The sequence below is a fragment of the Rattus norvegicus genome, chromosome 7 (assembly GCF_036323735.1).
Source record: "Rattus norvegicus strain BN/NHsdMcwi chromosome 7, GRCr8, whole genome shotgun sequence".
In the NCBI taxonomy this organism is placed as follows: Eukaryota; Metazoa; Chordata; class Mammalia; order Rodentia; family Muridae; genus Rattus; species Rattus norvegicus.
This window is the reverse complement of record NC_086025.1, coordinates 115,872,544-115,898,364: the sequence shown is the minus strand read 5'-3', so window position 1 is coordinate 115,898,364 and position 25,821 is coordinate 115,872,544. Positions and strand designations below refer to the sequence as shown.

The following is a 25,821-nucleotide window of genomic DNA, read 5'->3' as shown; positions in this document are numbered from 1 at the left end:
GACAAGAAAGGCTGTCTCTACCTCTGAGCTGGGTTCTGATAGGCAGGCAGTGTTCCTGCTTAGGAAGAGTAGCAACTAGGCGGGGAGTGAGATGGCCCTTTGGTGGCTTGTGGTCCCTACAGTGGGGAGTGAGATGGACCTTTGCATTCTTGACTGAATTAGAGAGGACAGATGAGGATGTTTTTACGAATGAACTATAGGCCCAGGATAGGAGTTTCCTCCTTTTCACATTAGACAGTGATGTGGAAATTAACTACTGCCAAGTAGGCTTTGTTATATATTGTTTTTAGGGTTGGCTTTTGTTTGATCTGTGGCTACTCTGTTTTCTGTTTTCTTGTTGCTTATCTCTTGCCTTTTTTTTTCCTAATTTTTTTCTTTTTTTTTGCCCCACCCCTACCCAAACCCCCTCCCCCTTTTCCTAATTTTTAAAAATTAGTTTAGAAGTTGACCTCAGAGAGGATTCAAGTGGAGATACTATGAGGATAATTTACATTATTGTAGTTCGTTACTGTGAGGTATTTCATTTTTACAAATGAGGAAAGTATTGTGGAAGTATATAGGTTTTTACAAGAGATAAAAACTAGGAAGTGTTTAAATTTAGGTTTCCTGATTCTAAATATAATACTTTCTTCAACATATTATTCAGAAGAATCAATACCAAACAACATAATAGGGACTTAGTTGTACCTTGCTAAAAATAAAAGTATATTTTCTTATTTTGCTTACTAAAATATAATTCTATTTCTAGAATTTTTTAAAACTTTTTTTTAAAGATTTACTTATTTATTTTATGTATATGAGTACACTGTAACCGTATTCAGACACACCAGAAAAGGGCATCAGATCCCATTACAAATGGTTATGAGCCACCATGTGGTTGCTGGGAACTGAACTCAGGACCTCTGGAAGAGCAGTTAGTGCTCTTAAACCGCTGAGCCATCTCTCCAGCCCCTTTTTAAAACTTTAAAAAAAAATTTTGACCTCTTCATTTTGGCTTGACTGCAGCAGGTAAGAATAGTGCTAACCATTCCTTCTCCCAGGATAGACACTAGTGTGTCCTGTCTAATAGTACCAACTTCTACCCTCTTGACTCCTCAGGATATCACATAAGAGAAGTTATCAGTTGAGGGGATGCTGGGGAGTCACTGCTCCTCAGATCTCTGAAGAAAGACAGCTAAAACAATTATCAGGAGTTTTTCTTTATTTCTTTATTATGTTTACATTCCTCCTGCCCTCTTACCTTAGTAATATGAGAATCTAAAATGTGGTTTGGAAGTCACAGCATTTGTGCAGATCTTATGCTGCTGAACTGATTTACCTTTTTTATTTTTTAAATTATATTATTATTTGTTGTTATGTGCGGTGTATTTGTGTGCCTGTGGCAGGACAGTTAGAAAACTTGGGGAATTGATTTTTGGGGAATAATCTCAGGTCTATCTCGGGTCTTAGTTTTATTGGCAGACAAGGTGAGCCATCTTGTTGGTTCCTTTTGTGTTTCTTTGTGATCTCCTAACTTTAAATTAACCTGCCAATTATTTTTTAAAAGATTTCTTTTAAATTGTGTATGTGCATGTGAGTGTAGTGCCTGTGGAGACTAGAGATCCCCTGAAGCTGCCCTTATAGGCAATTGTAAGGCCATTCTTTCACCTACATACACCCAGGGAACCAACTTGGTCCTCTGTAAGAGCTCTTAACTGCTTAGCACTCTTTCGCTCTCACTCTTGCTCTTGCCCCCCCCCCCCTCCTTTTTTTTTTTGAGACAGGGTTTCTTTGTGTAGCCCTGGCTGTGCTGGAGCTCTGTAGACCATGGAGTGCTGGAACTAAAGGCATGCGCCACCACCGCTGGGCTGCTTAACTTTCTCTTTACCATCCAACTTGCCAATTGTTTGTGCCCTTCTTGGACATTGTAAAGAGACTATTTCTTCTTAATTTGAAGTTGAAGTTTTATATTTCTGATATGTTTTAAATCCTTGAATTAGTTCTAGATGAATTAGTTCTAGTTATATATATATACATATATATATATATGTATATATATATGAGAGAGGGAGAGAGAAAGAGGGAGGGAGGGAGAGGCTCAATGTTCTAGAAATAATTTCAGTTTACTGATACTAAGCTCTAAGACTCAGTCAGGAATGCATTTGTATTGTAAGCACAATGACTGTAGTTTGATATTCAGAAGTCATGGTGAAGTGGCTCATGTTTGTAACCCCAGCACTGAGGAGGTCAAGACAAGATTTTGGGGACTCACTGGCTGCTACACTAATTCGTGCACTCCAGTTCAAAGGATGTAGATGTTCTTGAGGATGACATCCAAGGTTGTTGTATGGCTTCCACATGTAAGTCACACACATACACATATATGTATGCACACACACACAGCTTAAAAAATAAAATAGAAAGATTGAGAGCTAATATATTGTTTGGAGTTGTGGTGACTTTGTGGCAACAGTGGAATTTTACAACCATCTACTGACCTACTTTTCTCAGTTTCTTTGTTTCACAGAACTTAATCATCAATATATGTTCCTCCTGTGCCTCCATCCTCAGCTGTATGGAGAGTAAACTGTAAAAAGGTCCATTGGCTTTTATCTGGAGTGGACTAGATTCCGAGAACTTGGTTCTGTCTTTTGTTTGATTTGACAGGTTGAGCTATGACTTTGGTACCTTCAATAAAATCAAAGTTGGAATGCTTTGGTTGACTTACTTTTCTCATTGGTTTGTTCAAGAAGGCCAAGACACATTAAAGTCTATTTGTCCTGTTTTACATTTCTTTTCTGGAATTGTTAGCTGGCACTGTTGTTTTTACAGTGTGTTGTTTGGGTTTAACTTACTATAAATTCAGATGTATAGTGTTACAAGAGCTTGTTGAACTAAATGTAGAAGCTTGCTTTTAATGGTCAGCTTTGGAAAGTAATTTTTAAAAGCCCTTTTAAGGAAAAAAGCTTTAAGAAATCCTGTTTTGATTGGCATTATTTACATTTTAATAGTGATTAAAGCAGTTTTTACCTATCAAGTGGTGACTTATTACATTTAGCCCCATGTAGACAAGGCTTAAAAACAACAACAACAAAAAAAAAAAAAAAACCAACCTGCTTCTCCTTATACTTTTAAAGTTCAGAGGTTCAAAGCCGAGATTGGAGGCAGGGATAGAAACTTTTTTTTTAACTGTTAGTTCCTCCTACAGATTGAAATAAAACTGGGTTGTTTGTTTGCTTTGAGCATGCTAAGTTATACCCCATTCTAAAAATGTTGGCCTTCACATATGAGCTTTGTTTTTATAAGGAAGATGGATTGCACTGCCAGCTTACCAGTATTTGAATGAATGCTCTGTGCTCAGTCTTAGGAGAATCAAAGGTTCTACACTGTGGAGAAAGTTAAGGGGAAAATAACTTCTTACAGTCTTGTGTGTGCCTTAGCTCTAGGTAGGTGCTGATGTCAGAGATTTCTGTGGGATTTTGAAGGTAAATGGTATGTCAGCAAAGACATTATTACTCAGTACCAGTTTTTAACAAAAGTGAGACTACAGAGCGCACATTAGATGCTCCAGGAAGACAAGCTGATAACAGCACAGTAGGGGTTAGGGGTCCCAGCCTCAGCTTGTTTTCACTGTCCAACTGTATAGATTGTATAAATTATTTAACCCCAGTTATGTCATCCATAGAATGGCTAATAATATCACAGAATCATGGGCTGGAGAGATGGCTCAGCGGTTAAGAGCACTGGCTACTCTTCCAAAGGTCCTGAGTTCAATTCCCAGCAACCACATGGTGACTCATAGCCACCTGTAATGGGATCTGATGCCCTCTTCTGGTGTGTCTGAAGACAGCTACAGTGTGCTTATATACATAAAATAAACAAATCTTTAAAATCACAGAATCACTAAGATTGAAACTAAGCCATTCCATGATTCATTTGAAGGCATTTGGGCCTTGTGTGAGATCATGTCTCAAACAACAACAAAACAAAAACAATCCCACCCCCAAACTCTCAAAAGATGACTGGCTATACCATCTCTCACACAGTTTAACTTAAAAAAAAAAAAACTTTATAAAATACCCTTTTATTATTGAAGTAGAATTTCATCACTTTCTTCCTCTTAAAAAACTTAAAAATACTTATTATAAGGAACCAAAAAAGCCTTGGGCAGGGTAAGGTGACATGTGCCTTTAATGCCAGCACATGAGTGTCTTAAGTAGATGGATCTCTGAGTTTAAGGACAGTCTGAGCTACATAAGGTATTCCAGGACAGCCAGGGCTATATATAGTTCTATTGTGTGTTTCTTTGCATTGTTTGGTGTTTCTGGTATTGGTGTTGACTGCCAGCGTCCTAGCTTTACGGTGTCAGGAGGGTAGAAAGTGAAGGCCTAAAGCATTTATTTTGAAAGCAGTTTGAAAACAGTCTTCATGCTGAACAAATGATTGGGTTACAGAGTGGACGCACCAGAACTGGTGTGCAGGGGAGGCTGCCTTTTTTTTTTTTTCTTTTTCCTTTTAAATAAAGTTCATCATATTGTCTTTCCCAGTATGTGTATGTAACAAAGAAAAAGAAGTCAAGTATTCAAGAGGGAACAAGGCAGGGTTGAAGAGAGGAAAGGGAAACAAGGAAATAATGTAATTATATTTTAAGTTCTAGAAAAATAATTAAAGAAAGAAAATAACATTAAAGGTGAAGCATACAAACTAGGAAATATGGTCTCTAGAGCCAGGCAAATATGACAGTAAATGGAACACATAGTATGATTAGAAAAAAGCTGTATATAAATAATTACGCAATAGCAAGAAAAGCATGTGACAGGGACAGAAGTGACCTGCCTTCACCAAACACAGTCAAAAGTGTGTCACAAAGTGTGGGGGTTGAAATAATATGATTTTTTTTTTTTTTTGGTTCTTTTTTTTTTTTTTTTTTTTCAGAGCTGGGGACCGAACCCAGGGCCTTGCGCTTCCTAGGTAAGCGCTCTACCACTGAGCTAAATCCCCAGCCCGAAATAATATGATTTTATTTGAAAACCTTCACCACCCTCATTTGAGACACGGTCTCTCTGTAACCTTGGCTGTTCTGGAACTCAACTATGTAGACCAGGCTGGCTTTGAACTCAGACACCTGCCTGCCTCTGCATCCTGAGTGTTGGGAGTAAAGATGTGTACCTAGCTTAAACCCATGGTTTGAAGGGACAGCAGAATATGAAGTCTGTAACATTCATAAACAGCAAAATCTAGTTTTTTTTACTATAATATGCTGACACTGTCACTGGGTCTCAGAAAAAAAATTTGGGGTTCTGTCCTGAAAAAGCTCTCAACTCTGCAAAAGTATTGAAGTAGAGTAAGACCACGGTCAGAGGACAGTATGAAACAGTTAACCAGGGAAATGACATTTTTCCTTTCCAGTCATAAATAACCAATCCAAGTCCATAACTCTGTATACACAGTTTGCTCCATGTCTACATTTCCTTTCCTTTTCATAGTAATTTCCTTTACTTCCTTTTGACTTCTTACCTCTTAAGTCTTTGAGTATTGGAGGGATTTGAGGATGAATCTTAAGTTTAATTCTTAGGCCAGTGGCTTCAAACTTCTTTTTAAAAAATAATCATACCAAGTGACAGCCTGGTATTAGTACATATATGAAAAAGGAACAAGTTTATGAAAATAAACTAGTTTATATGCTTCATCTTTAGTTTGTTTCTTGAAATTCTTTTTATAAAAATAAAATATAATTACATTGTTTCCTTGTTTTCCTTTTCTCTTTCCAATCCTGCCCATGTAACCTGCCTTGTTTTCTCTTGAATTCTTGGCCTCTTTTTCTTTGTTATATACATATACACACACACATGCTTATGTGTATAAGTACAATGTGCTTAATCTAATTAGTCTGGTTTTTTTTTTAAGCTACTTTTTTTTTAGTGTTTATTTTAGTGTTGACTACTTGGTAATGGATAACCAATTAGGGAGTTAATCCCTGGGAAAGACCGTTTCTCCTTCCAGCATTCCCTAGTTGCTTGTACTTCTTTGTGTAGAGGTAAGGGCCTGTGAGATTTCCCTTTCCATGCTTTTGTGTCTGTTGGTGGAATACTTTTTCAGGTATTGTTTGGGAATCATGTTGCTGAGATATTTTGGGTGAAACGTCCATGTTATTTATGTGAGATTGGGTCTTATATAGCTTCCTTGTCTTTTGGCTCTTACACTCCTTCCACACCCCCCAAACCCCTTCCATGATGTTCCCTAAGTTTTAGGTACAGGAATTGTATTGTAGATGAATTCATTGTGGTCCGGCACCCCACAATACTTGTTCTAGGCATTTTGATCAGTTGTGGCTTTCTGTAATGGTCTCTATGTTGCAAAGTTGTTTCTTTGATGAGAGTGAGAGCTACTCTTAGCTTTAAGGAGGGGTATAAGGATAAATATTTAGAATGCAGTTAGGAGTCATGCTGGTTTAGCCAAATGTTAGAAGTAGGTTCTTCTCTCAAATTGAAGACCTCACTTATCCCACGTAGTTAACTAGGTTTCAAGTATCAAGCATAGTTTTTCTCCTGTTGACTGGGCCTTAATTCAGTTAGACAGCTGCTGGTTATCAACAGGATATAGGTGCCACTCTTTCATCCTTAAAGTTATTTTTGTCATGCTGGCCACTCTTGTGACTTATAGGTGTTGCAGCTGGATAGGGCTGTTGGTCGCTTTTCTTGCTCGGAAGCTGCTTTAGTTAGGGTTTCTATTGCTGTGAAGAGACACCATGGCCAAGGCAGCTCTGAATAGGAAAAGAATTTAATTGGGGCTAGCTCACAGTTTCATAGTTTTAGGTCATTATTGTCATGGGAAACATGGTGGCATGCAGGCAGAAATGGTGCTGGAGAGGTAGCTGAGAGTTCTACATCTGAATCAGGCAACAGAGAGAGGGACACTGGAAGCACTTGAAAGCTCAAAGCCTACCCCTAGTGATACACTTCCTCCAACAAGGCCACACCTCTTAATAGTGACACTTCCTGTGGGCTTAAGGGAGCCATTTTCATTCAAACCACCATAGATGCACACAGCACCTTCCTGTACTGTAAAAGTCTCCAGGAGAATATTTTCAGTTCTTCAGGATCCCTTTGTCTGAAGTGCATGGTGCCTTTAGCAATAAGCTCTTATTACCTCCAACTTCTGGGAGGCCACCAAGGATAACAATAGACTATATTGTTTTGGGAGTCTCATAAATCCCCCTGACCAACAGTTAAAGGGAATTTCTCTTGCCTGAACTTGGGGGTTTTGTTAGTGTTTTATTTTACTCTCTTCCTTTTCTCCCTCTTTCCTTTCTATATTGACTTCCCTCTTCTCCCTCAATTAAAGCCTCCTCCCTGTTTCCTCCTTCAAATCACTTAAAGACTTATTTCTACTGTTTATACTTTTGTGTCCGTGTGTCTACAGGTGCTTTGGGAGGCCAGAGAATCAGGTCTTCTTGCAGGTAGTTGAGAATCACCTGGTTTGGGTGGTAAGAATTGAACTGGGGTCCTTTAAGAACAGTACATGCTCTTAACCACAGCCATTTCTTCTGTCCTGCGTACTCTGGAGCCGTCACTCCATGTGATTTTCCATCTTACTCTGTTTTGTTTTTTATTTTTAAAATGTTGAATTCAAGATCCTCTGATTTGAATTTACAACCTGCTTCAGGTGATCTTATTCTTTCCTTTGAATTCTTTATGCTGCTGACTTTACCTTTACCCCATTCTTACCTGAGTTCCAGTCATGCCAGCTGTCTGTCTGGCATCCCTCTCTACTTGGATTCCAGTGAGACTCTCAGAGATGATGTGTCAGGCAAAGCCTGATTCCTGTTGTGCTTCCAGTCTCATCCCTCTCTGCAGTGGTGCCCCTTTTTGCAGTTGCATTGTAGGAGCTGGTGCTGGAGTCTGCTACCTACACAAGCCCACTGCCAGGCTGCTACAGTTGGACAGATTCGAGTTTTCATCTCTGAAGGATGTAAAGCACTCGTGTTCAGCTAATGTCGCTGTGTTGTTTGTGTCCCTCACATTTATTTCTGATACAATAGCAATTTCTGTTGGCTCTGAATTCTAAACATGTCCTTTATTTGACCATATATCACTACATCCACCAACATCACATTGATCTGTGCAGTCAGCATCCCTTACACAAATTACTAAAGTAGCCTCTCTACTGACTCTGCTTCTGCTCTGCCCCTCCCCTACTTGTTTTTCATGAAACAGTCAAGCCATTTGAAAACCGAAACCAGAACATGTCACCATCTAGTTCAAAACTCCCAGGAGACTTCTAATAGATTCCAGTTTGGGGCCCTTAGTTTCTCAAGACCTTTCACCAGTCTTTGTTAAGCAGTGCCACATGTGTGATTGCCTGGTGTTAGCTGGTTAACAGGCAGAATGTGATTCCATAGGCTCGTGGTGCCCAAGACCCTGCTGTGAGCTTCATGAGAACAGCAGTGCTGCCTGCCCATCCACGTGCTGCACAATTGGGGTCCACGGAATAGTGTGTTGTATCATATGTTTTCTCAAGGTCAGAAGGAGAGGGTGGCATTTCTGTTCTGTGCTTGAAGAAACTGAGACTTAAAGAAGTTCATAACACATTGAAGATTTTAGTAGTAATAAGCTACAAAACTGAGTTTAAACTGAATTTGTCTGATTCTCAGTCCATGATGCCTGAAACTGCTGGGCTGACAGGAGTAATTAACTCAAAAGAGAAGAGTATTTGAGCAGGTTCAAGCAGGAGACTCTGGTTAGTCAAACAGTGAAAATGGAAAGACACTGATAGTCAAGCCATGGGAGCAGCATGGGCAGTACCTGCAGGTCTGAAACCTGAGTATGAAAGGCAGACCATGATAACCATGAAAGATGTCTTGGTGGTAGAAGCTAAAAGGCCTTGAATTATATAAATTCTGCCATTTTCTTAAACTGATTTTGTAGGGGACCAGTATTTAAACAAATTTGTCAAACAATAAAAATACAAACAAGTTTAAAAAAGCAGTCTTTAATAATACTTTCTTCCTCAAAGGTAGCATATTGTCACCACACATACAGACTTAATAGATGTTACACTTGGTGCCTCTTGAATACCTTTCTCTCCTTTCCAGATACCAGCCTCTTTAAACTTGCAATGTACTGAGATTTATCCTTGTTCATATCTGGCTTGGTGGAAAGATCCCATTATTAATTCAGCCTATTATAGTAAATGTTCTCTCTCTCTCTCTCTCTCTCTCTCTCTCTCTCTCTCTCTCTCTCTCTCTCTCTCTCTCTCTCTCCACGCATGAGAGCAGCATGGGCAGTACCTGCAGGTCTGAAACCTGAGTATGAAAGGCAGACCATAACAACCATGAAAGATGTTTTGGTGGTAGAAGCTAAAAGGCCTTGAATTATATAAATTCTGTCTCTCTCTGCGCATGAGAGAGAGAGAGAGGAGAGAGAGAGAGAGAGAGAGAGAGAGAGAGAGAGAGAGAGAGAGAGAGAGACCTATAAAATGACAATTACTTCCTTCCTGACACTGTTTGGCTCCATTTCCCATTTCCATCAGATGTCTTTCTGGAAGAGTGAGCTGTTACTTACCTTGTACTTTGCCTATTCCTTAGAAAATCAATCTGCCAAGAAATCTAGGTTCTATTTAGTAAGACACATAGAAACCTGAAAATGGCTGTGCTTGGTGGCACATAATACCAACACTCAGTGTCTTAGGCTTTTCCTGCTGTGAGCAGACACCATGACCAAGTCAAGTCTTATAAAGGACAACATTTAACTGGGGCTGCCTTTCAGGTTCAGAGATTCAGTCAGTTATCCTCAAGGCAGGAGCATGATAGTGGCATCCAGGCAGGCATGGTCCAAGAGGAGCTGAGAGTTCTACATCTTTATCTGAAGGCTGCTAGCAGAATATTGGCTTCCAGGTGAATCTTAAAAAGCCCACACCCACAGTGACACACCTACTCCAACAAGGCCTCACCTACTCACTCTAACTGGGCCACAGCTTCTAATAGTGCCACTCCCTGGGCTAAGCATATACAAACCATCACACTCAGGAATCTGAGCCAGGAAAATCCTAAGTTAGAGACAGCTTGGGCTTCCTTGCAAGACACTTTTCGAGAGCCAAACTGAACAAAAACCTCCATAGCAGTATCAGTTGATCCTAAAGACTAAATGTTTTTTGTATTTTCTCTTAATTTTTAAAAAGATGTTTAACTTTTAAATTTACCTGGTTTGTTTTTTATGGATATTGCGAGGTGAAGTTTAACAGTTTTTTAACTACCCCAAAGTGGCATACTAGTGTCCTTTATTTTAAGTACACTAAAAGTTTTAATATATGGATAGGGTATGGGTTTCCTGCCTTTATGGTTTTACTATTTTTATATATTGCTTAGAATTTCTTTTAGATGAATTTTAGAATTAGTTTATCAAACTGTAATAGAATTGTGCCACATAGATAGTGGAACGATCGGTGGCTGGGGAGGTAGCAGGAACAGGGTACAAGGACGAGACTGAAATTCTTGGATGTTTATCTTGAGTAAAAGAAAATTGTATGTCTTTGTTGAAGGTTATAGAAGCTAAGTTCCTTACTGTCTGACAAAGGATTAACAAACATGGACTGATAAAAAGGAAATGTGTTAGACTGGCCTGATAAGTATTTTTATAAGTACGGAACTACGTTCTGTAGAAACAGTTCAGGGATGGTAAGCATGGGTGCACAGCACTTTCAGGCTAGAAGCACTGACCTCTTAGTCTCAGTCCTAGCTGAATCCTCTTCCTTCAAGAGGAATTGCCTTTGGGGAAATGGCTACTTCTAGGAGTTGGAGCTGGGAAAATACCAGATGAGTTTGAAGTGTCTTTTGCCAGGAAATGGGCGAGTCAGTCTAAAGACCAGAAAATGTCAGGCTGGCTCCAAAGCTATTTGAATTTCCAGTTGGCCAAATCTGGGACTTTTGAGTGGCAAATAGATGAAGAGGCCACTGTTAGTTGATACTTGACAAAGAACAGGGTATTGACAGACCCTTACAATTGATCCAGCAAAGTGATTATTTTGAAGAGGAGCATGATAGTACTTTAGAAGAACCCACTAGACATTGGCTTGACATCATCAACCTGTTTGACATTGGCTTGGCATAGTTAACATCATCAGTGTAGGGGGGTTGGTTGCTGTTGGTTTTGCTTATGTGGTATGTCTTGTGTTGCTGTCAGTCTGGCCATTAGGAAATGCAGACCAGTCTTAGGCTCAGGGGTGACCCCATGAAATGAAAGGACCTAGCAGGGAGATAAAAATCAGCAAAATGAGGGGCTACTTCAGATCAATAGACAGCAGCAGAGACATGTCACTTGGATGAAATGTTGTACCACAAAGAGGGGGAAATGTGGCCATTCTCATAACTGAGGTAGGCCTGTGGGCTGAATTGGTAGTGTAGTATTAATGTGTTAGTGCAGTATTAGTGTTAGTGTTAGCTTCCTGATGTGGAGGCTTGCGTTCTGTTATGCAGAAGAGTAAGTGTTTGTGTTTTAGATTTCTCATAGTGATTGGGAACTGGTGGCTTTGGGTACATAAAGAAAACTTAACAAATGAGGTAAAACACTGAGTTAGGCAATCTTGCTAAAAGGTATATAAGTACTTAGAACTTTTCTGTGTATTTGGAATTATTTCAAAGTGAAATACTGTTATTAAACCAATCTGTCTTGACTTCTGAAACTGGCCCATTTTGTCTAGCTATATTCAGTTTGTTTTAAAACTTTTAGGGGCTTTTCAAAAAGTTTGTGATTTTGCTCATATAGCTTTTTACCTACTTCTGTTTTGAATTAGTCTTTTGACTTTTTTCTAGAAGTATTTTTTAAAAAGATTTATTATGTGTTTTGCCTGCATATATGTCTGCATACAAGAAGAGGGCATCAGATCCCATTACAGATGTTTGTGAGCCACCATGTGGTTGCTGGGAATTGAACTTAGGACCTCTGGAAGAGCAGTCAGTGCTCTCAACCTCTGAGCCATCTCTCCAGCCCCTGTCTTTTGACTCCTAATTTAAAATTATGTTGAAGGATTTACAGAGAGAGACACTGCCTTATGTGGCAGCAGTGATTGCCAATTTCCTTCGTTTCGTCTGTATTTTACTGTGATGTACTGTTAACATTTAAATGAGAAAGAAAATTCAGTGACACCCCAAAGCCCTCATAACATACTTAGGGGGAGACCTCCCTAGTTAACCCAAGGGGCAATTAGTCCCACTTTCTTGTCCTCCTTCTGGTAACTGTGGAGCTGTCAGGATCTCTCATCTGTCTATTTGAATTGACTTTGGGATACCCCTGTGTATAAGATAGACAGAAAAGGGGATGGGCATGGGGGGCCAGAATGTGAGTGGCATTCAGGCTTCTAGGAGCTTCATTCTTTGTAGGGAAGAGGAGGCAGTTGATGAGACACTTTATTTTCTGGGCTCTTTGGGGAGTTTGTCCAATAAGCTTACCCATTGGGTATGTAATACATAGTCGGGAATTGGGGAATTGGGTTGTTTTTAAGCCCCCCCCCCTCCCTTTTGAGACAGAGTCTCTCTACTTAGCCCCAGCTCCCCTGGAACTCTCTATGTAGACCAGGTTGGCCTTGAACACACAAAAATCCAAGTGCCTCTGCCTTGGATTTCGAGTGCTGGAATTAAAGGCATATATTATCATACCCAGCTTTTAAACTTAATTATTAGAAAAAGCAAAGCAAAGAAACAAAAAACCTGAGCCAGTGAATGCATGCCACTTGGGCACTGCAGTGTGTAAGGTATACAAGTGTGTTGGCTCTGAGTTCCTAGTCCATGGCCTATCTGGTCATCCTCCATGCCTCTGGGTTTGTGGGTGTCTTGTGCCTCTTTCCCTTGGGCAAAGAAGTGGTTTGTTGTCAGCAGGACAGACAGTACAGACAAACACTACTGAGATATGATGTAGAGTCCAGTAGTATAAGGCATATATATAGTTGTATATATGTATGTATTATATAAAATTTTATTTGTGTGTGAGGCTGTATATCCTCAAAAGGATTTCGTCTTTCCAAATCATTCCCTTTGTCCTCCATCTATAAGAATGTCCAATTTTCATATGCAGTCATAGCACAGGTATGCAAATAGTGGGCATTTCATGTGACTAGAATCTTCACAGTGACTATGTACTATGTAAGTAGTATACCATAATTTGCTACAGATCCTGCTGGAACAATTTTTTTAATTACCAATTTATATCTTTAGAAGTTTGTAAGAATGTTTACTGCTTTTGTTATGTTTGTACTGCCCTCAGCCCAAGTTCACCAGATGGGATATGTTCTCTTAAGTTGTTATTGAGACAGGTTCTTATTTTGTAGCTTTGCCTGGCCTGGAACTCGGTACGTAGAGCAGGCTGGTCTCTAACTCACAAGACATATGCCTACTTGCTTCTACCTCCCTAGGTGCTCAGATTAAAGTTGTGTGTCACTGGGCCTGGCTCTAGAGTAGACATTTCCTATTCTGTCTGTCTATGAAGCACATGATTTGACTTCTAAACCTTGGTTTATAAGAGTACTAACCTTGTAGGTCATACATAGTAAGGAGAGAGACTATTAACATTTATGTAAAGTACCTGGTAGTATGTGTAGCATGTGTTGGGCATGCACCAGATAAGCAACAGCCATTGTTAATTAACTCAAATTACTGGTTAGGATTTTCAAAAAGGAAAAACAAGTGTATTTGGGATGGTTCTCACTTAACATATGGTATAGGAAAAGGATCATGAATTTTAGAATCAAAAGAATTTAAGTTAAAGCATATCAACTCCCAACATGTCTAGAAAAATGATTAGAACATGTCATAATTGATCAGTTTTTTCCCCCTTGTGTTTATCTGCATACACTTAGGGAAAATGGACAGCTGGCCATGTTGGAAGTTGCTTAATATATAATTATTCATGGTATTAGTAGCACATTCCATAAATACTGGTTAAAGGTAAACACTTTTTACTGTTTGGTTTTCTTAAGTAAACCAACAAATTCTTTGCTGTAAGGATAACTTGTAGAGAAGATGACATATTTCAGCAACTCCTGGGATCCTGGGGCCCATGTGACCTGATAGGGTGGGAGTGCATTTCTGGACTGGATGTTTTAGAGAGGTGAGAAGGGTAATGGCTCAGAGGCACTTCTGAACACAATTGTTGGGCAGGACAGCAGAAACAGGAAGACGCCGTAGGTTATCCAGGACTGTGGGGAATGTGATATTGTCAAAGTAGCAACTGGAGGAAGTCTTACTCTGTTGTTTCCATGATGGGTACTGAATCAGAGAACTCCTTGGGAACATTTTCTATATCAGGAAGATGGGAGTGGCCACCTCAGAACTAGAGGATAGAACAAATAGAAAAGAACAGGGCTGTGATTGGGCAGTGCATTGTAAACAAAAATTGTGAATTGTAATTTACTTTGTAAGTAGTAGTTCAGGGTAAGATATTGAGATAGTCAGGAAAACAACAGCATTCGTTATTTTTGCTGTTGAAAATAAATTGAGCCAGATGTAGTGGCTTACTTATAATCTCAGTACTTAAGATGCTGAGGCAGGAGGATTGCTGTGAGTTTCAGGCCAGTCTGGGCAGTACAATAGAGACCTTGTTTCCAAAATTGATTTTGTAAGAATAAATATACATCATGTTTGTAGAAATCAGTTCCTCTACAAATGGCACCACTTAGCATCATTTCATGGAAACCCTGACTATAATAGTTAATGAATTCTGCACATTCTGGTTCATCGCCTACCTCCTGATTGCTACTCTTGAACCTTGTGTATTTTCTGCAGTGTTGCTGTGTACTTTGACATCTCTTAAGTGTTTCTTTTTTAGTCCATGTTGTATACCATATTGTATGAAATAGGAGTTTTTCACTCTCCATAATAGTGTTCTCTGAAATTTTGGGAATGAGAGTACTTTATCAGTCAGGGTCCCAGTAGAAAACAGACGGCACGTTTAATTGTACCATTTATATTTTGTTCAGGAGAAGAGAAGCTTTGTATTCTATTAAGAATATGGTCTAAGGAATTTATTAAAACATAATTCTAATACCAATAAGAATAAGGATGGGAAGAACTGGGATTGGGAAAGCCTGTCAGATTGTTGATTACCAGAAACTGGAACATCACAGTACATATTCTTGGGAGTTTGATGGGGAGCTGCTTGGGAGTCTGTGTCAGCTGCAGTTACCTCCAGGAACTCTCAGCCTCTCGGTTTCTTCGTTCCTAATCTCCCCTGCACTTCTCTCTGGACACTTTAAGCCTCTGGAAAAGACTCTAAGAAGTAGCACCACCCCCAGCCCCAGCTGCAGCCCCAACTCCAGCTCCGACCTGCTGAGTGTGCAGGAAGGGGTATGGACAGCCATGCAGAAGGATGACCAAACAGGGAAAGTGGCATCTTCTAGCCTGGCATTCATGGGGAGTTGTTAATACCTCCTGCACAAGAAGTAATTTCTGAGCTCAGGGAAGATGGCTAAATGTTTAGATTGCCAGACACCTGACAGAGCCTGTTGGTAGAAAGTCTTTACCAGCCTCAGAAACTGCCTAGTCAGGGCCAGGAGAGTAAATTTCTTTCACTTTCCAAACTGGGCCAGAAGCCAGAGGGTAGTAAAGCCTGTCCATTGTCTCTGTGGAGCCTAGAGGGCACTTAGTATATTCCCACAGGAGGTCTAAATAGAATTAACTCCAGGACTGAACTTTTTTTCTGTTGTTTGAACAAGGAATGCATTCTGCTGTCATTCTGGCATAGATCAATGGTTAAATCTTTCTTGAAGATACTTGAGCGGTCTTTGGGGGAAAAAAATGGATTGGAGAGAATAATGCTCTTAGATGATGACAGACAACAAAAGTTAATACTAGTTTTCTATAAAAACGAGGTCACCAGCTTTCCAAACCAGGCTGGAGAGAACACTCCACAACTGGGACTGGGATGTGTAGGCTCAAAGTCCTGGACCTCATAACTGCTTGACTAGAAACTTCTACAAGGATGATTTTGGAACACCTTTTAGTACTTAAATCTCACATGTGCCAAGAATATGTAGGTCATCTGATGCTTTGCTGGAGATAATAGCTACTGTTTTTGTTTTTTTCTTTTTCAAATCTGTAAACTCTTAATATAGGAAGAGAGGGATAATCCACAGTGAAAGAATGTTCAGGGAGAGCTAGGAACAGGACTGCAGAGAAATTGTTCCATGTCTGTTTTTCCTGTGGAGATAGTTAGGAGTATCCAGGTAACCCCAGGCCAAATAGCTGATGCCTAAAATGGTCTTTAGCTCCTGGTGGCTCTGATTTAGGGACAAATAGGGAGCTGGTACAACTATTTATACATTCAAACCTTCAGAAGGTAGTTTTTTTTTTTTTTTTTCTTTTTTCTTTTTTTCGGAGCTGGGGACCGAACCCAGGGCCTTGCGCTTGTTAGGCAAGCGCTCTACCACTGAGCCAAATCCCCAACCCCCAGAAGGTAGTTTTATTATGGAAGAATTAACTAAACAACATGGACAGTACTTGTACAGAGATTATCTCTGGACGAAGCTTTTCATACCTTCACCTGACTGCTAACTTTGTTTTGTTCAATTTATCCTTCACTAATCACTAAAAACTAGAAGCATGATACAAACAAGGGAAGTTTAGATGATGGAATTGTTCTTGACAGTCCTAAAGATGACAGATGAGGTAGAGAACCAACTGGAACAGCATCGGGGGCAGCACTCAGGGACTACCTAAAAAAAACAACCAAAATTCTGTCTAATCTTAGTATGATAAATATGCCCTATGGGGCTGCCACACTGGGCTCTCAGGAATTCTTGATGAATTCTGTGCCTTCTTCATCTGTAAAATGAGTGTTAGTACATGTAATTGCTGGAACACGATTAAGCATTCTGTGGCACCTAAGTAGATGTTCATGGGTTCAGCAGACTCCTGGGGAGACTGGTAACTGTTGCAAAACTGTTTCAAACTGTTTGAAAGTGATGAGAAGTATTTTTCTTCAGGCACTGACATTTTTAGTATATGAACATCTACAGAATAGCTTTGAGTCATGTGACTGTATATAATCAGACTTAGTCCCATATCTAGATATAAGGTATTTTAGAAATGTGTCAGGAGGGCTGGAGAGATGGCTCAGTGGTTAAGAGCACCCGACTGCTCTTCCAGAGGTCCTGAGTTCAATTCCCAGCAACCACATGGTGGCTCACAACCATCTGTAATGGGATCTGATGCCCTCTTCTGGTGTATCTGAGGACAGCTACAGTGTACTTATATATAATAAATGAATAAATCTCAAAAAAAGAAAAAAGAAATGTGTCAGGAATGAGACATAGTATTAAGTTCCTTTAATTTTTGCACTCAGGAGGCAGAGGCAGAAGGATCTCTGGATTCTGAGTTTGAGGCTAGCCTGGTCTACATAGTGAGTTCCAGGACAGCCATGGGTACATGGACCCTATGTCAAAAATATCAAACAAACCAAAAATGTTCACATTTGGGGCTAGAGAGGTGGTTCAGTAGTTAAGAATGCTTTATTGCTCTTCTAAAGGACCTGAGTTCGGTTCTTAGCTCCTATCTTGGGCAGCTCACAACTGCCTGTTACTCTAATTGGCCTCCAGGGCCATCCTCACACATATAACATATACTTTCACGGACATACACACGTAAAAAACATCTTTTTAAATAGGTCAAGCTTTCAGAGTTTAGTGTTGATATACATCTGCTGTGATTTTTCTGAAGTCCCCATATTATGTTGGCTTTTTCCTTAGAACTGGACCCAAAGGATTTTATAGGCACCTTGTCTTCCAGCTATGCTTTTAGATTGATGATACTTTGTTTCTCTCACCCACTTATCACCATCTCTGAATGGTGCTAGTTCTAAGGGCTAATGCTTGAACCATTTGATCATCAGTGCAGCTTTTGCTCCTTACTGGTTGAGTGGCATATAAAAATTATAGCAAGGAACAGCAGTCTCTGCCCTTTAGGAGCTTTCATTTGAGTTTTAAAGATTTACTTATTTTTATTTACATGAGTACACTGCAGCTGTCTTCATGCACACCAGAAGAGTACATAGGATCTTATTACAGATGGTTGGGAGCCACTATGTGGTTGCAGGGAATTGAACTCAGGACCTCTGGAAGAGCAGTCAGTGCTCTTAATTGCTGAGCCACCTCTGCCCTCATTTTAGTTTTAAAGGAGAGATAACACAGTAAACATTCCTTTGCTTTAATTTATTAGACTATACTGCAGCTGTATTGGGACCAAGGGAATGAAGTAGAGGAGGAAGGAAGAACAGAGGCTAAGTTTCATAGTAGCTGTTTTTAAATAGGATGCCCAGGAGGCGGCCTTGCTAACTGCTAATGCTTGGTCTTTACTGTAGGGATGATCATAATGACCAAATACTAGATTGGCAAATGGAAAGTCATATGGAAATTAGAGGTACTTGTAAATCTCAAAAAAAAAAAAAAAAAAAAAGAAAGAAAGAAAGAAAGAAAACCCCAAACTCTGGAAAGATCAGTAACTTCCATTCTCTGGCCTAAATCAAAATAGCCCTAATATCTAGAAATTGAGGATAGGTGGTCAGGAGAGGTACTTTGGAAACAATTTTATGTCAAGAAGCAGTCAGATCTGATGTTTATATAGGTGAGTGCAGTATAAGGAATCCGTAGTAACAGAGTTGAGTGTCCCAGAGTCACTAGTCACCATAAGCACTTGATTTTGAGGAACTGGCTTTGGTTCTCAGGATGGTTGTGTCTCAGTCAGTGATTGGAGTAGGCAATCCCTGAAATAACTGCTCCATCATTATTTGAGGCGCCCTGGTTTAGTGGCCAGTCTAAGGCGTGAAAATAAAGAATTGAAAGGGGCTTTTGTCACCTCACTCATAACTGAAGTTAATAAAAAATTGTTTTTATTTGCTTGAAATAATATATTCCAATATTTACTCCAGTTGAAATTTTCAGGTTCATTTATCTAATGGAATTTTTTATTGACTGTGTCTTCGTTATATTACAGACTCCTTCATTCTTTTGACCATTTACCTGCTCTTTTGCATTATTAGAAATGGATAGAAAAAGGAGACAGTATTTAAGTGATCAGCTTTATCCGGTCACTGAGTTATTTAGTCTTGATCTTTGTTAGTGTCATGCAGATGCATGTCTCATGCTTTCCTTTCTTTCTTTCCCTTTCTAGGAGGGCTGCTGGCCTGCTGCTGTGCTGCTGAACAGTATGCAGTCGTTTCGGGAGCAAAGCAGTTACCACGGAAACCAGCAGAGCTACCCACAGGAGGTGCACAGCTCATCCCGAATAGAAGAGTTCAGCCCTCGTCAGGCCCAGATGTTCCAGAATTTTGGGGGAGCAGGTGGTGGTAGCAGTGGCACTGGCAGCAGCAGTAGTGGACGGCGAGGAACAGCTGCGACAGCGGCAGCAATGGCTAGCGAGACCTCTGGCCATCAAGGCTATCAGGGTTTCAGGAAAGAAGCTGGAGATTTTTACTACATGGCAGGCAACAAAGATACCGTGGCAGCAGGAACTCCACAGCCTCCTCAGCGAAGGCCTTCTGGGCCTGTGCAGAGCTATGGACCTCCCCAGGGGAGCAGCTTTGGCAATCAGTATGCAAGCGAGGGTCATGTGAGCCAATTTCAAGCACAGCACTCTGCCCTTGGTGGCGTGTCTCATTATCAGCAGGATTACACAGGGCCTTTCTCTCCTGGGAGTGCTCAGTATCAACAGCAGGCCTCTAGCCAACAACAGCAGCAGCAGCAGCAGCAGCAACAGCAACAGCAGCAACAGCAACAGCAGCAACAGCAACAGCAGCAAGTACAGCAGTTGAGACAACAGCTTTACCAATCACATCAGCCTCTGCCACAAGCCACTGGACAGCCAGCCTCTGGCTCATCCCATCTACAACCAATGCAGCGGCCCTCAGCTCTGCCATCTTCTGCTGGTTATCAGTTAAGAGTGGGTCAGTTTGGGCAGCACTACCAGTCTTCTGCTTCCTCTTCTTCCTCCTCCTTTCCTTCACCACAGCGTTTCAGTCAGTCTGGACAGAGCTATGATGGCAGTTACAGCGTGAATGCTGGATCTCAATATGAAGGGCATAATGTGGGTTCTAATGCACAGGCTTATGGGACACAGTCAAATTATAGCTATCAACCTCAGTCTATGAAAAATTTTGAACAGGCAAAGATTCCACCAGGATCCCAGCAGGGGCAGCAGCAACCACAGCAGCAGCCACAACCTCAGCAGCAGCAGCAGCAGCAGCCGCCGCAGCAGCAACAGCAGCAGCAACATCCCCCCCAGCATGTGATGCAGTACACAAATGCTGCCACCAAGCTGCCTCTGCAAAGCCAGGTGGGGCAGTACAACCAGCCTGAGGTTCCTGTAAGGTCCCCTATGCAGTTTCACCAGAACTTCAGCCCTATTTCTAACCCTTCTCCAGCTGCTTCTGTGGTTCAGTCTCCAAGCTGTAGCTCTACCCCTTCTCCTCTCATGCAGAGTGGTGAGAATCTCCAGTGTGGGCAAGGCAATGTATCAATGAGTTCCCGAAACCGAATTTTACAGTTAATGCCTCAACTCAGTCCAACTCCATCAATGATGCCCAGTCCTAATTCTCATGCTGCAGGATTCAAAGGGTTTGGATTAGAAGGGGTGCCGGAAAAGCGGCTGACTGATCCTGGGTTGAGTAGCTTGAGTGCTCTGAGTACTCAAGTGGCCAATCTTCCTAATACTGTCCAGCATATGTTACTTTCTGATGCCTTGACACCTCAGAAGAAGACTTCTAAGAGGCCCTCATCATCATCTAAGAAAGCAGATAGCTGTACAAACTCGGAAGGCTCCTCACAGCCTGAAGAACAACTAAAGTCCCCCATGGCAGAGTCATTGGATGGAGGTTGCTCAAGTAGTTCAGAAGATCAAGGTGAGAGAGTGAGGCAACTAAGTGGCCAGAGCACTAGCTCTGACACCACCTATAAGTGTGGAGCTTCAGAGAAAGCTGGCTCCTCACCTACGCAAGGTGCTCAGAATGAGGCCCCTAGGCTCAGTACCAGTCCTGCAACTAGGGAAGAAGCTGCCTCTCCAGGTGCTAAGGACACATCACTGTCATCTGAGGGGAACACAAAAGTCAACGAGAAGACAGTTGGGGTGATTGTCTCCCGAGAAGCCATGACAGGCCGGGTAGAAAAATCTGGTGGACAAGATAAAAGCTCCCAGGAGGATGATCCTGCTGCCAGTCAGAGACCACCTAGCAATAGTGGTGTAAAGGAAATGAGCCACACATCACTTCCACAGTCAGATCCTCTAGGAGGCGGGAGCAAGGGAAACAAGAATGGTGATAATAATAGCTCTAACCACAATGGAGAAGGGAATGGCCAGAGTAGCCACTCTGCAGTAGGCCCAAGTTTCACAGGCAGGACTGAGCCTAGCAAGTCTCCTGGAAGTTTGCGCTATAGTTACAAAGAGAGTTTTGGGTCAGCTGTACCACGAAATGTCAGTGGTTTTCCTCAGTATCCTTCTGGACAAGAAAAGGGGGATTTTGGCAGTCATGGGGAGCGAAAAGGTAGAAATGAGAAGTTCCCAAGTCTCCTACAGGAAGTGCTTCAGGGTTACCACCACCATCCTGACAGAAGGTATCCTAGAAGTGCTCAGGAACATCAAGGGATGGCTAGTGGCCTGGAAGGAACTGCAAGGCCCAACATCTTAGTCAGTCAAACCAATGAATTAACCAGCAGGGGCCTTCTGAACAAGAGTATTGGATCCTTGTTGGAAAATCCCCACTGGGGACCATGGGAAAGGAAGTCAAGCAGCACAGCTCCTGAAATGAAGCAGATCAATTTGTCTGACTATCCCATTCCCAGAAAGTTTGAGATAGAACCTTCATCATCATCCCATGAGCCTGGGGCCTCCCTTTCTGAAAGGAGGTCAGTAATCTGTGATATTTCCCCACTAAGACAGATTGTCAGGGACCCAGGGGCTCACTCTCTGGGACACATGGGTGCTGATGCCAGAATTGGAAGGAATGAACGTCTCAACCCAAGTTTAAGTCAGTCAGTCATTCTTCCTGGTGGATTGGTGTCCATGGAAACAAAGTTGAAATCCCAGAGTGGGCAGATAAAAGAGGAAGACTTTGAACAATCCAAATCTCAAGCTAGTTTCAACAAGAAATCTGGAGACCACTGCCACCCTACCAGCATCAAGCATGAGACTTACCGTGGCAATGCCAGTCCTGGAGCAGCAGCCCATGATTCCATTTCAGACTATGGCCCACAAGATAGCAGGTCCACACCAATGCGGCGGGTCCCTGGTAGAGTTGGTAGCCGGGAGACTATGAGAGGTCGTTCCTCTTCTCAGTACCATGACTTTGCAGAAAAATTGAAGATGTCTCCAGGCAGGAGCAGAGGCCCAGGGGGAGACCCTCATCACATGAACCCACATATGACTTTTTCAGAGAGGGCCAATAGGAGTTCTTTACATGCTCCTTTTTCTCCCAACTCAGAAAGCCTGGCCTCTGCTTACCACACAAATACCAGGGCTCATGCTTATGGGGACCCTAATACTGGTTTGAATTCCCAGCTTCATTATAAGAGACAGATGTACCAGCAGCAACAAGAGGAGTATAAAGATTGGGCCAGCAGTTCTGCTCAGGGAGTGATTGCTGCTGCACAACATAGGCAGGAAGGGCCACGGAAGAGCCCACGGCAGCAGCAGTTTCTTGACAGAGTACGGAGCCCCCTGAAAAATGACAAAGATGGTATGATGTATGGCCCACCAGTAGGTACATACCATGACCCAAGCACTCAGGAAGCTGGGCGCTGTCTCATGTCTAGTGATGGCATGCCTGCCAAAAGCATGGAATTGAAGCACAGCTCTCAGAAGTTACAAGAGTCTTGTTGGGATCTTTCTCGGCAGACTTCTCCAGCCAAAAGCAGTGGACCGCCAGGAATGTCTAATCAAAAACGGTATGGGCCACCCCATGAGCCGGATGGACATGGACTAGCTGAGTCTACACAGTCATCCAAACCTAGTAATGTAATGTTAAGGCTTCCGGGTCAAGAGGATCATTCTTCTCAAAATCCCTTAATCATGCGGAGGCGGGTTCGTTCTTTTATCTCCCCTATTCCCAGTAAGAGACAGTCACAAGATGTAAAAAACAGCAACACTGATGATAAAGGGCGCCTCCTCCACCCATCAAAGGAAGGTGCCGATAAAGTGTACAATTCCTACAGCCATCTTTCTCACAGTCAGGATATCAAGTCTATCCCTAAGAGAGATGCCTCCAAGGACCTTCCAAACCCAGACAATAGAAACTGTCCTGCTGTTACCCTGACAAGCCCTGCTAAGACCAAAATACTGCCCCCACGGAAGGGACGGGGATTAAAATTGGAAGCTATAGTTCAGAAGATCACATCCCCAAATATTAGGAGGAGTGCATCTGCAAACAGTGCTGAGACTGGGGGAGACACAGTCACACTGGATGATATACTATCTCTAAAGAGTGGTCCTCCGGAAGGTGGGACTGTGGCTAATCAAGAGGCTGAGATGGAAAAGCGAAAGGGTGAGGTGGTATCTGACCTAGTCAGTGCAACTAACCAGGAATCGAATGTTGAAAAACCTCTTCCAGGGCCTTCCGAAGAGTGGCGTGGCAGTGGGGATGACAAAGTCAAGACAGAGGCACATGTAGAAACAGCTTCTACTGGAAAAGAACCCTCTGGTACTATGACATCCACAGCTTCACAGAAGCCTGGTGGTAACCAAGGGAGACCAGATGGTTCCCTGGGTGGGGCAGCACCTCTAATCTTTCCTGACTCAAAGAATGTAGCTCCAGTGGGCATATTGACCCCTGAGGCAAACCCCAAGACTGAAGAGAAGGAGAATGATACAGTCATGATTTCACCCAAGCAAGAAAGTTTCCCCCCAAAAGGGTATTTCCCATCAGGAAAGAAAAAGGGGAGACCAATTGGTAGTGTGAATAAACAAAAGAAACAACAGCAGCAACCACCTCCACCTCCTCAGCCCCCTCAGATGCCAGAAGGTTCTGCAGATGGAGAGCCAAAGCCAAAAAAGCAGAGGCAAAGGAGGGAGAGAAGGAAGCCTGGGGCCCAGCCAAGGAAGCGGAAAACCAAGCAAGCAGTTCCCATTGTAGAACCCCAAGAACCAGAGATCAAGCTAAAGTATGCTACCCAGCCACTAGATAAAACTGATGCCAAGAACAAGTCATTTTTCCCTTATATCCATGTAGTAAATAAGTGTGAACTTGGAGCTGTTTGTACAATCATCAATGCTGAAGAAGAAGAACAGACCAAATTGGTGAGGAGCCGGAAGGGTCAGAGATCTCTGACCCCTCCTCCCAGCAGCACAGAAAGCAAGGTGCTCCCAGCTTCATCCTTTATGCTGCAGGGGCCTGTGGTAACAGAATCTTCTGTTATGGGGCACCTGGTTTGCTGTCTTTGTGGCAAGTGGGCCAGTTACCGTAACATGGGTGACCTCTTTGGACCCTTTTATCCCCAAGATTATGCAGCCACTCTTCCGAAGAATCCACCTCCTAAGAGGTCCACAGAAATGCAGAACAAGGTCAAGGTTCGGCACAAAAGCGCTTCTAATGGTTCTAAAACTGACACCGAGGAGGAGGAGGAGCAGCAGCAGCAGCAGAAGGAGCAGAGGAGCCTAGCTGCTCATCCTAGGTTCAAGCGGCGCCACCGCTCCGAAGACTGTGGTGGAGGTCCTCGGTCCCTGTCCAGGGGGCTCCCTTGTAAAAAAGCAGCCGCTGAGGGCAGCAGTGAAAAGACTGCTTCAGACACAAAGCCCTCTGTACCTACCACTTCAGAAGGCGGTCCTGAGCTGGAGTTACAAATCCCTGAACTACCTCTTGACAGCAACGAATTTTGGGTCCATGAGGGTTGTATTCTCTGGGCCAATGGAATCTACCTGGTCTGTGGCAGGCTCTATGGCCTGCAGGAAGCGCTGGAAATCGCCAGAGAGATGGTAAGAGAAACCCCTTACCAGCTTGGGTTCTGGTCACTTCACTTTGGCCCTGTTTCTTATACCTTGGTCTTTGTTCTTACACGTCAGAAGTTCTTTCCTTGACCCAAATGATAAACAGAAGAGGAAGTGATTTTAGATGGTATGGCTTACCTATATTTTCATCAGTAAAGTCATGTTTTTGCCTGTGAAAATTTAGGAAACAAGGGTCCCTGTTATACCCTTTCTCAGCCCTCATTTTTGCACGGTAGGAGGTCGTTCACTGTTAGCAGTGCGGGTTTCCTAAGCACTGCAGCTAGTTTTCTGAGTAATATTTTACTTCCATTTAATTTGCTAATTTTTGTAAATTATTTTCCAATGTGTGTACTCACATATTACACTGGTTACATCTCCTGTCTTCCTAAACACTGTACTGCTTTAGGTTTTGTTTGGTTTTATCTGATTTGGTGCAGGATCTTACTCTGTGGACCAGGCGGACCTTAAACTCAGTTCTCCTGTTTCAGTCTTTTAAGTTCTGAGATTTCAGACATGAACCAACTCACCTGGTGAATGCTCTTTTCGAGACAGGATTTCTCAGTGTGTAGCCTTGGAACTACACTGTAGACCAGGCTGGCGTTGAAAGCAGAGATCTGCTGCCTCTGCTCCCCAAGGGCTTAGCTTAAAGTCACTCCAGCACTGCCTAGCACCTTTTATTTTCTTAAGCTATATTCTTTAGCCCTTACTTGGCAGATGGAGTATTCTCTAGTTCTGCTCTTTAGTTCTTACTCTCGGCCGCTCATCATGACCGCTCACTACACTGCTGACACTCTGCTCTTCTCATCCCTTCCGTGTTCCTAGACTTATTTAGGGGAGCAGCATCCATTAGTAGGTTATTTTTGAGGCTTTTAAGGGTTTTTTTTGTTTTG

The 25,821-nt window shown here is 42.1% G+C and overlaps 1 protein-coding gene across 7 annotated transcripts in view; it reads left to right on the top strand.

The window, feature by feature from the left end:
* The window catches only part of Tcf20 (transcription factor 20), a 176,268-nt gene that overhangs the window by 111,426 nt on the left and 39,021 nt on the right, over positions 1-25,821 (top strand). For all 7 annotated transcript variants that reach the window (XM_008765772.4, NM_001130574.1, XM_063264058.1 and 4 more), the window contains exon 2: positions 19,133-24,919. In XM_008765772.4, coding sequence (XP_008763994.1) covers positions 19,169-24,919 — 5,751 coding nt within the window. In that variant the 5' untranslated portion in view covers positions 19,133-19,168. The remainder of the gene's footprint in view (positions 1-19,132; positions 24,920-25,821) is intronic.